The 12,098-nt window shown below is 40.2% G+C and overlaps 1 protein-coding gene across 3 annotated transcripts in view; it reads left to right on the top strand.

The window, feature by feature from the left end:
* The window catches only part of pla2r1 (phospholipase A2 receptor 1), a 105,028-nt gene extending 95,198 nt beyond the window's left edge, over window positions 1–9,830 (top strand). For all 3 annotated transcript variants that reach the window (XM_080199147.1, XM_080199148.1, XM_080199146.1), the window contains 4 exons: window positions 2,224–2,346; window positions 3,500–3,670; window positions 6,962–6,997; window positions 9,424–9,830. In XM_080199147.1, coding sequence (XP_080055273.1) covers window positions 2,224–2,346; window positions 3,500–3,670; window positions 6,962–6,997; window positions 9,424–9,644 — 551 coding nt within the window. In that variant the 3' untranslated portion in view covers window positions 9,645–9,830. The remainder of the gene's footprint in view (window positions 1–2,223; window positions 2,347–3,499; window positions 3,671–6,961; window positions 6,998–9,423) is intronic.
* Window positions 9,831–12,098: the final 2,268 nt, after the last annotated feature.

Below are 12,098 nucleotides of genomic sequence, written 5' to 3'. Positions count from 1 at the left end.
TTAACAGTGTAGTCACAAAATAGCAGTGCTTTTTGTGTCTTGTCTGCTGCATATGATGGAGGGATGGTTTCAAGTGTTGAAAATGTCTAAAATAGTAGCCTGCAAGCCAACATTTTACCTGCAAGTAAACATACGCACCCTCAGAAGTCCCCAGTTGCTCTCAGAAAGCTGATCAATAGTCCTTGATTATATTGGCTCAATCTTGTCATTGCCAGAGGAAATTTGAATACTTCAGATGACCTTGCACTAGCCATCCAAACAAGGACTCTTGCTCAAGTAGAACGGAGACTTTGAGAAGAGTTGAAAATACTTGAGAAGTATTATAAATTGTGGCAGCTTTCTATAAGTACCTAGAAAATGTTTTTTCTGCATTAATTTGAAATACCAGCTTGAAAAGAAACACCTCAATGCTCCAATTTCTTGTCCTGGCAAGGGGACTTTGCAAATAATCTTGGAGCCAAGGTAAAGACTGGGATCTATTTAATCTACAGATTGACTAGGACCAGTTGGTTGTTGCACCCTACAGACACCCATCTTGTTTTCCCAATAGTAAATTACTGCACACCAGCTAGAGTTGGAAGTGCTTATACAAATCACAGCACAGTGGCAATCATTGATAGTGTGCTGAAAACAACAGTCTAGCTTCCTGTATTCTTGCATAAGCTGTCATTCCTCTCAAAGGAGAAGCAGCAATAATCAAAGAATGCAACTAAGACTTAGGAAATACAGACCTGCTGAATACTGAACATCAGAGGCAGTGGATGTCAGAAATCAGCAGAGTCAAGAATCAGTGCTGCCCAGGTGGAACGCAGTTTTCCAGACTGATTGTAAATATGGTTTAACCACAATAGCATTTAAAAAAAATAAACTCCCGCCTTAGTGCTGTGAAAAACAGCTTATCAAGTAATTTCAGCACTCTTTTCTGGGGGACGTGGAGTGGTGAGGCAGATGCAGGGAGCCAGACAATGAAGGCTGCCAGTTTCCATTTCCCTTCATCCCTCCATGCAATAAACCCTAACCCCTCCAACACTACTTGATCCCCTTTTCTTAGTCCTTCTTAAGTTTGAACTTTCTCTCCAATTCCCTGCACCCATGTCAGTACCTTTCACTTCTCACAGTGCTTGAACACCAGTGAACTCTGTTCCCCATGGCTAATAAACCTGCTCTTGCTCGTAAACTCTACCAATATTCCAAATCTCTGAGATATTTACTCCCAGCACTACAGACTTTGACGCCCTCCAACAGTATGCCTATTTGACATGATTTCCCTCCCAATTCTCAGATACCCTGAGCTTTCCTTCCAGCACTAGTTGATTCGGGGATTTCTTTCCCAGAACAACTTATGCTGTCATCCATGATATCTCCCTTTCATTGCAGCCAAGACCTAATTTTGAGGATAGCAGTGAAGTAACATTTACTGCTATTAGTAAAACATTACAGAAATTTGTTTGGCTCTGGAGGTCTTTTTGAAGCCGGGAAACCTCTTAGCCAGACCGCTTTTGACTGAATCAGATTCTCCACATTCACTGTTTCTTCACCAAGCTCAAAAAGTTGTCCCTGCTGTGATGGACTCCCTGCAAGTTGCCCTATTTAACTTGGACTCTCAGGATCTCTCCCTTGATTTATTTCCTGTCCCATTGCAATATATTTGTCATGTATTTTGAGCTATAGCCTGGAATAGAAGCTACTTGTTACTATTCATTTCTCTTACTGCAGTGGTGACATCTTGAAAGGATTTTCTTTAGTCTTTCTTGTTCACTTTCTGGCCTGGAAGAAAACATTCTTCAATGCATCTTGCAATTGTGGAATACTATAGTTTAACATTAATAACATTCGATATATTTTATAACAAGTTGTCCTTTTGACTCCCATTTCACCTGACCTTTTTTTACTCTTTTTACGCAGTGATAGAAATGTTGACAGCAATGCTAAACATGAAAGAATCATCAACTATTGTTCATCCTGACATTCCAATATTCATTACTCATGTCTACTTTCTTGTAAAGATTAGTGAATGCAAGATTGTCAGGTTCCTTGATTTTCTGTTTTTTTTTAATCTTTCACCCACAAAGTAAGTTCATAATTTCTCTGTAATTATAAATACTCTAAAGTATTTTTTTCCAAAAAGAAGTAATGTAATTAATAAGTGCAATACACATTTAGCAAACAGAACGGTCGATTTTACATTAATGGAAACTTACCTTGATCTTCTGCATTTTACAGCCACAAAAGCTTTTATTTTACAAATTAAAGATGAAGAGGAAAACAACTTTGTTTTTGAACAAGTCAAAAGTTACAGTCACATTGTAGATGCAATTTGGTTGGGCATCACATTCGACATCATTGGTAAGTAATGACGAACTATATTTACTGAAATAATGTTGAGGATAGAGTACTTTTTATAAAAAAGCACTGCCTTGTATCAAAGAAACTCACCATTTTATCATAAATGTCTTTAAAAATTTAAAGCATTTTCAACCTTTTTTAAGAAGTACAGTAGCTCAGCAATATATATACATTTACAATGAGATGGTAAATAGATAAAATAACATTATTCCTTTTATAAATTTCCAAGCTAATGATGTAAAAGATTCATTTGATCTGGTGTTTTAATTTTGTATTTGTTGATTGTGTATTTGCCAAGTTGAAGAAAAACATGTTCACTTGCTGTACACTTAACTGGGCTGATTTCAAGATGGCCGCTTCAAGGAAGGAGCAGTGTGCAGGGAGCCATGGTCTGAGAATTGTGGCTTTCCAGCCCCTGACTTTCAGTCCATTTAAGTTTTTAGGCAGGAAATCAATCACTGCAGGCCCACAATTTTTCAAACAGTGCATTTTGTAACTGCTGCTCCTCAGTAGGTCATTTGATTGAAGGATCATTTCCTAACTTGACGATATTAAATAATCACAGACATCTGAGAGATTCTCAGCCTTCTAACAGACTTTCAGAAGGAATTTATATAACATTCCCTATGTTTTTTATACTTATTTTGGGCATTAGCTTCATTTAATTTTCTTACATCATGCAATGCCAATCACAATTGCCTGCTGATCTACAAGAGAGAGCAAGTTCTGAAAAAGTTTGTTTGCTAGCAGTGCCAACTGTTTCAGGTCCAACTTTATGTATTAGCTACAGAAATTATTTCCTACCATCAATCACACAATTTTTGACAGCTCAATTGCATAAATCATGGCTGAACTTGCCAAACTGTTACTGGATTATTTCCATGTATTGTTATACATTTCATCAAAGAGGAGGGAACAACAACTGTACCTCAGGGAACTGTTTGCAGCAAACAGGACTGAAGCTTGCCAACCATGGGCAGAGCTGGTGTGACTTATTGGGCAGTAACCATCACAGGAAGCTGTCTAATTCATGGAATGATAGTGAGAACAGTGTGAATATGTAAGGAACCGCTACATTTGTGTATACATTTTTACTAGGGATGTGACACTGAATACACTTCATTATGGTTATCTCTGTTATGTTACATTGCAGATCATGCATTCAAATGGCTTGATGGAACCCCAGTAACTTATTCAAACTGGGGTGCAGAAGAACCTGATGCAAATAATTTTACTGTTGGATTTTGCGCTGCAATAAGGTCCTCCGATGGTGCATGGTTCATGACTGATTGTGCTGCAGGTCTCGGAGCCGTTTGTCAAACAGGTATGCAGCAAAAGTCTTCCAAGGATACATGAAACTAAAGGACCACTAGTTTAGTTAATAAGCATGGCTTTTATTTTAATAATTTAGTCATTTTAAATTGTTGAAAGTGTAACCTAATGTATCTTCATCTACAAAATAAATTAATGAGGCTTTTGGCAATTGTGGAAATGCATTCAGTGATCAACTGAGACACACAGACAAAGAAGGTATCATGCGAGGTATCACTGTGGTCTCTTCCAGATTGGAGAGACCAAACATAGATCGCTTTGGGGGGATTGCTTTGCTGAGCGCCTTCGGTCTGTGCACAATCAGGATCCTGACCTTCCTGTTGCTTGCCATTTTAACACACAATCCTGCTCCCAGCCCACATGTTTGCTCTTGGCCTGCTGCAATGTTCCAACAAAGCTCAACACAAACTGGAGGAACAGCATCTCATCTTCCAGTTAGGCACTTCACAGCCTTCCCGTCTCAACATTGAATTCAACAACTTCAGTTGATTTGCTCTACCCCACCTCAATCTCTTTGTTTTAGTTTTATTTAATTTATAATTGTTCGCTATCTTTTACTTCTTTATTGTCTTTATTTTTCTTCCCTCCCACTCTTTCTTCCTATTTTACCAACCTTTTCTTACTTTTTCTCCCCCTTTGCTTCCCCTTCCCCCCCTTCTCAATTTTACCTCTCTCCCACCCATCTCCCCCCCTCCCCCACACCTTCATCTGTCACAGCTTAACCCTCTGGTTTCATCTTCTCTGCCATTTGGCCATTCACACCTTCTATTCTCTCTATGGACTGCCATTTGCAGCCTTTCCCCTTATTTTTGTGGCTATAACTCATTTTTCATTACCTCACCCTACAGTTTAAATATCTCCCACTTTCTATGCCTTTTAGCTTTGACAAAGGGTCATTTGGACTCGAAATGTCAGCTCTTTTCTCTCCTTACAGATGCTGCGAGACCTGCTGAGATTTTCCAGCATTTTCTCTTTTGGTTTCAGATTGCAGCATCCACAGTAATGTGCTTTTATAAGATATCATGCGAGTCTGGGTTGCAACTAGCCTTAGGAAAATCAGCCAGAATTCCTGCTTTCCCTTTGCTCATTGAATGGCGATCGCTACTGGATGTTCGCATAAAGACTTGATTTCCACTTTTAATCTAGCCTCCATATTCACAAATAATAGAAAAATTAAACAAGATGATGACCTGCGAAACCTTATCCTTACAAGGAGTCAAGAGAAGAAAATTAATGAGAGAAAAATATGCAAAAAGAATGATCTACACAACAGCTATACTGCATGATTGAAAAATAATTGAGGTCCCAAAACTCAACTGAGGCCTGTTTTCTAACCACTAACCATCCTCCACGACCTCCTTTAAGGCAGACAGCAAGAACATGATCATTACAAGTTGGAAGTGCACCAATCACTTTATTCGAATTGGCCACAAAATCAGCATGCAGTGCCCACACCCCAAAAAAGGTTTAGGCCCTTTGCCTTTACCAATAAGGGATCTAAGGCCTAAAGCTCCACTACATCATTGGTTTGCTCTGAGGCATCTGACACCAGATACGTTCAGGTAAATCCTGCTATGGCCAACTGGGTATGATTTTAAGATATACTTACTTTAAGGTGGAATCTGGCCACCACCCCTTCACATACCTTTACTCCTTTTGATTGCTGTCATTCAGGAATTGTAGTTCTAATTCTACACTGAGACACTGTTTGCTCTTATCTTGACTTGTCCAAGGTAGGGAGATCTGAAGATTAGGATCAGCTGCCTGTGCCATTTATTGTGCATTGAAGTGTCTATCCTGTGGACCTAATGAGATTTCTATGCAGGGTTTACCAATGTATCGTCAGAGAAGACAGAGCTCCTTCCAGCTGAAAGTAGAAAACTGCATTTACCCCTTTTTGGGCATCTGAAGTTGGACAAATGTCTTCAGAGATTCTCAGTCACTGACCTACCTGTCTCCAATTGAGAGTCAATTGGTCTTCATAATGATCCCAACTTCTGGCCCTGTACTATGGTTTATGCAGGTGTATTTAAACTGCTACCTGTACAACAAGCAGAACTAATGGAATGTCCATAGTTGCACAATAATCCACTAATTCCATTCCAAAATATATCATTAAAATGGAAGGTGGAAAACAGAATTGATGCTCTCATCAAAATGTGTCTCTAGCACCATAATGGAAGAGAAACCATTCAGTCATTAATTTCTGCCCCTCAACTACCACCACATTAGATTTCCGTCCTCCAAACCAATCATTTTTGAGGCTAGTATATTTGTTTTAAAAATGGGAATTCATTATGTATGCCTGCTGTTCCATATCTTGCAGATTGTAAATCTGTGTTACAAAACTAGATGGCACTAAGGATACCATTAAGATATTTTGTGTTACCTGCATTGTCTCAGTGTGTTAGCATCTTGAGTTCATGATTGAACACAGTAATGCACTGCATGCCATTTTTAGTTATGTTCAACTGTCAGTCTGTGGGCTCCAAGTGTGATTTGTTTCATAGTATTTGCTGAAGAATTTGGCATAACATAATTCCTATTTTCCTCATTGGGGTAAAATGGATGGGATTTTCCTGCTCCTGTGAAGATTGGGTTGGAGTTAGGAAGGCCAGATACCTTGAGAGAAACAGCACCAGTTCAGCTTCTCGATGCAGTTATGCCTCTGGGGGGAACTTGGCTGCACACTCCACAAAAAGTGGACAGCCAATTTGGGAAATTTGGCTGGCAGCCATTCTTTTTTTGGCAGCAGTATTTTCCTTCAGACATGGTGACCCCTCCCCCCACCTGAGGCTCCCATCTTAATCAAAGCAGCCTCCCAGCATCAGGCCAGGTGGCCAACAAAGCCTGAGGCTTCATGCCCCAAAGAGGGGGGGCCATAGGGATCTGCATCCATCATTAGCACTACGGAGAGGTTTCCCTACGCCCTGATGGCCCTACTGGCTTCAGGCTTCTTTATTCAGAGACTCCTCTGTAGGCAACCATATTCAAGGGCCCTTCACTCACCTGCTTGCCTCAGCAATGACCACCTCCCCCAGTCTGGCTGATGGCTTGATGTACCTGCAGGCCCTCTGGGCCTCCAACCTTGGGATTTGTCTGCCATGCTTAATTTGGTGGCCGCCTCTCAGAAGGTCGTAGGGTTGGGTTTGGGAACCACAAATGGCCCAATGTCATTGTCCCAAAGCTCACTGGAAAATTTAGCCTAATAGTTCTTAATATGTGATATTTATATAAAAATGCTCAATAATTTGTGTATGACTTATTCATATTACCATTTCAGATTTGAGTGGAAATATCTACACCCCAGAGCTACGTGGTAAGTTGCCTATGGGCAGAGATTGAAACAAAATGTTCTTTACGGTTAGGACATCAGATAAATAGGCTCAAGCCTTTGCAAGATTGTCAACTTCAGGAGATCTTTTTGATTGAAACCAATATTGATTGTTTGCCTAAATCAGCTGCTCCAAGGGATACAAAGATTGCTGAAAGGAATTGTGTTAATTGGATTTAACAATAAATGTTATAACATCAATAAATGTTATAACATCAAGCACGTTTCATTAGTGTTCCAGAAAAACAAAGATCCCAGAATACAGTGCAATTAATGCATGATTTGGGTTCACTCATTCTCATCAAATTAGTAACCTTGACAATATATTAAATTGTAAAGCATAGTGCACCTAATATTATAAAACAGTTGTCCCCCCTTTCACCATAAGCACTGCCACAGGAAATACCAGGAATAATTTTCAAATGCATCACATGTTCATCACATTTCAAGTATAACATGTTATCTTAATATCATCAGTTTTTCCAAGTTATTTGAAAGAACACTAAGGAGGGAAATTTTAATAATATTCGGGTAATAGCAATATTGAGTATTGATGCAACTACAGAATTCATGTGAGACAAAGATACACAAAGTTTTCAGAAGGAGGGATTATCTGTACAAATGGCTTCCTTTTGTTCTCATATTCAAAGTCCAAAACAGTTTAAATTTATTTGCTTTGTTCAGTGGAGAAGTTGCACCGTAATTTGTTTAACAGATATCCCTGTTTGTGTTTCCAATTAATTAGAATACAAATTAGAGAATGAAGTTAAGGAGTGTTTGAGCTAATGTTATACACAAGCACGATCATGGCCAGAATTCTCTGACCTCACCCGCGGCTGGAATTCTCCAGTCCCGCTACAGTGAATGGAGTTCTGGCTGAGCGCCAAATTCTCCATTTTCGGTGGCAGCAGTACAATTTCAGAGAAACTGGCCAATATCATTTTACTTCAGCATGAGAATCAGAAAGGTGAAAACAGTTGGTTAGACAGTGACTGAATAACCATACTTTCTATTGTTTACTGCTCTAAAGCAATCATTATTGAAAAAGATTTGCCTTTGGTAATTGTAACATATATTCATACTCTGCTAATTGCTTAACTGTGAACTCTGAAGAAAACAATGTAAGTCTTGAACTTTAGGCTCTTTTATTTCAAGCAACTCTTTTATCACACTTTTGGTCATCTGATCTCATATCTCATTATGTGACTCTTTGTCATATTTTATTTGATAATGCTCCTGTGAATTGCCTCGAGAGGTTTTATGACGTTAAAGTTGCTATAGAAATATAGGCTGTTGTTGCAAATGATTATTCTGAGTTAACTGTTTTGATATATAAATGGCTGCCAGCAAGATTGGCAGAGAGAAAGCCACTATTTTGGACTTGAATTTATATAATAATTGAATCACTAATTTCTCAGAAGGAAAATGAGGTTTTGTAGAATTCAATCCCAGAATTCCATCTGAGTAATGAATTTTATGGCATCGAAGATTACCATTTGACCAATCATGATTGTGCTGGATCTTTGAAAAGAAGCAACTATTTAGTCTCATTCACTGCCCTTTCCCAGCCCCTTTAAAATATGTTTCAAATATGCACCAATGAATATTTTAAAATCTATTCCAGTTTCTGCTCTCACCATTGTTTCAGTTGATCCAGTTCATGTTTCAGATTCTTAAGGCGTAGTTTATCTTATCTAGATAAGGTAGATATCTATGCCTCAGATACTTCAAACTGGTTTATTCATGCAGTGGTACTGATGACCTACTAAATAGGTACGTCTGTCATGAGCACTGCCTGCTCCAGCTGCTGTACAGAGTCTCTAGCACATGACTACTGATGTCACTTTTTACCTCATAGAATCGTAGAATCCTTGCGGTGCAAAAGGAGGCCATTTGGCCTATTGAGCCCACATTGACAACAGTCCCACCCAAGGGAATTTAACATGGCCAGTCCACCTAAACAGCACATCTTTGGACTATGGGAGGAAACTAGAGCACCCGGTGAAAACTCACGCAGATATGAGGAGAATGTGCAAACTCCACAGAGACAATTACTAAAGGTCGGAATTAAACCCGGGTCCTTGGCACATGAGGCAGCAGTGCTAACCACTGTGCCACCGTGCCGACCACCTCATGGTCTACATCATTCATGACCATAACGATATCAACCCATTACACTACGGTCGCACTCGACAGATTTTTAACACTATGGTTTCTTTCAGAGATGTGAAGCTTCTGCTTTATTTTGGATTTTGCAGCCTGTTTAATTTGCATTCACTTAATCAATGGGGAAGCAGCCACTTCCATCTTCTTTTCCAAAACCGTCACTTCTATGTCGTTCCATTTATCTTTGTTAAAATACAAATAATTGGATTTTCAGTAACCAAAAGATAAATAAATTCTCTCCACAGAATACCAATTAGGAAATGGAACAATACTTAAAATTGTGATGACGTTGGTGGTGACTATCGTCATTGTATTGGGCGCATTTGGTTTGTGGTATGTGTGGAAGAGGAATCAACCATCTTTCAGATTCTCAGGAAATGCTTATTATCGGCAGACTACCCCTGAAGGGACTGACAGTGATGGAAAGATTCTTATTTCTGCATTCGAAAGGAATGGTGAAAATTAACTAAGTGGGTTCATACACCCATAGTACAAGAAAGGTTCAGTGGACTGGAGTTTTTAAATGATGGATGTATATGTTGACTCAAAATTCAACAATTAATGCTCATTTAAACATAGATTAAATCATTGTCATACAATGTGAATGCAGTTTCCTGCACATTGTGCATTCAATAAAGGGATTTTATTTGTATCCATTTTTCTAGTCTAAACAACAGGCATTAGTTGAAGAGCCTGTTATATTTACATAAATTGTACAAAAGCTTCAGTTGTTTGGTATTGTGAACAGGGCATTGTACTCTCGTGTTCTAAATTTTGATAACTTGACATGTGTAGGTATCCATGCAGCTGGAAATACTTCTCCCTCTTGTGTTGGTTTATTAACATTGGGCAGAATTTACTGCAACTCTCTGGAATGGGAACCAGAGGGGGCTGTAGAATCTATCGCTGGAGACCTATTTGGAAGCCCGCGCAGGAACTCTGGGCCAAGTTATGTGTGGGGTGGGAATGAGTGATGTGGTGACACCACATGGAGGTGGCAGAATGGCTTGTTAAAAAGACACTTGCATACCTGTGACTGGAATTAAATGTTAGCTTCAAATTTTAAACATGTAGTGCACAGGAACATGGCCCTTAAAATCATCGATTATTCAAAATGATGGTATCCAGCCAAGGCCTTAGACTCTGGAAGGGGGGACATCAGCCATAACGAAGCTGCCTTCCTTTGAATTGGAGACTTTCACTGAAAGGGGCCATGGATCCCTGTGGTAGTGCAGGGAGAGAGTAGATGTGGGGGGAGGGGGGTGGGGAATCAGCAGAGGAGCTGTGCGGTAGCAGTTTTGGCGGGGGTAAGGGGTGGGGGGGGAGAACAACGAAATGGTTGGTCATAATGGCCAGTGGTAGCGTGGGGAAGCAGTCACTTCAGATCTCTACACTTTTGTGTTTTGTGAACACAATGGAGCCCTCTGCCAGCTTTCGGCGAGCTAGGCCCTGCCCCCTCACCCTGCTGGCTAGAAACAGGTTTGGCTCCATTTTTTTGACACCATAAGGTAAGATTCCTTTTTATCTGCCCAAAAATACAGTGCAATTCTCTTCCATTTTCATATTCACGTGGCACTTAGAATTTTTTTGATCAGATCACCCCCTGTATCTTGGAGCTGAGGGATCTATGTCTTGGAGCTGAGGGATCTATATCATGGAGCTGAGGGATCTATGTCTTGGAGCTGAGAGATCTGCTTCTTGGAGCTGAGGGATCTATATCATGGAGCTGAGGGATCTATGTCTTGGAGCTGAGGGATCTGCTTCTTGGAGCTGAGGGATCCATGTCTTGGAGCTGAGGGATCTATGTCAGAGCTGAGGGATCTATGTCTTGGAGCTGAGGGATCCATGTCTCGGAGCTGAGGGATATATACCTTGGAGCTGAGGGATCCATGTCTCGGAGCTGAGGGATATATACCTTGGAGCTGAGGGATCCGTGCCTTGGGGCTGAGGGATCTATATCCTGGAGTTCAGGGGTCTGTGTCTCAGAGTTGAAGGATCTATATCCTGGAGCTGAGGGATCTATATCTTGGAGCTGAAGGTTCTATATCTTTCAGCTGAAGGCTGCCAGTTTGTGCTGGAAGATGGGTACATGCTGTGGCCACCACAGTGATGTGGAAAGTTTAAAGGCAGTGCAGGCAGGTCTAGTAACCATTTCAAAAAACCGCCCTATCTCTCACTTCCTGACACTGTTATCACCATCATCTTTCTGCCTGTTCCCAACACTTGATTCTCTGGATCCATGGTTCTACATTGTTAATTACCTTGGCTAGCTGCCATGTTTTCCCTTTGCCAGGACACTTTGACTCCTAACGGTACTGCCACCTGCTCCTGAGTCTGTTGATGGGATCTGGCCCATGTATATGAAATATGTGCATTATTGACTCAAACTGTCTTTCTGTTTTGCCACACTATTGCAGCGCATGAATGTGGTTTGATTTTTATTAAGTTGTTACCATTAATTTTATTTCCGTCATTTTATGGAATCATTAAGTGTCTATTCTATCTTTTGCGTGGATGGATGGTGGAATGTACAGGCTAACTGCTGAGTGGTGCAACAGGAAACCCATTTTTGGACTGAGTTATTTAATTATAAACCCCATCCCTCATCACTTTTTGGCCCAGATATACTGGGGGGAGCATCCACCACATGTGAACAACCAGTTGGCCCTAAAAATGGTTCTGGGTCCCTCCCTATGTAGGATGTTGATTTGAATGTGGACAAGAGGCTCCCATGGCCAGGCAACAGTGGAGCTGCAGAGAACAAACTGTTAATCTGTCATTCTGGTTATTTGACCATATTTTTAATACAGACTCAAATTAGTAGCTAAGGAAGACTGAAGCTGCACAGTATAATGTAGCAGTCATCCTTTTATGTATGTTTATAATCATAGCTCAAGTAAATAAAGATTCATTTTAAAGC

Source organism: Carcharhinus amblyrhynchos, chromosome 11 (genome assembly GCF_965287045.1).
Source record: "Carcharhinus amblyrhynchos chromosome 11, sCarAmb.v2.hapA, whole genome shotgun sequence".
In the NCBI taxonomy this organism is placed as follows: domain Eukaryota; kingdom Metazoa; phylum Chordata; class Chondrichthyes; order Carcharhiniformes; family Carcharhinidae; genus Carcharhinus; species Carcharhinus amblyrhynchos.
This window is presented reverse-complemented; position numbering and strand designations above follow the sequence as displayed.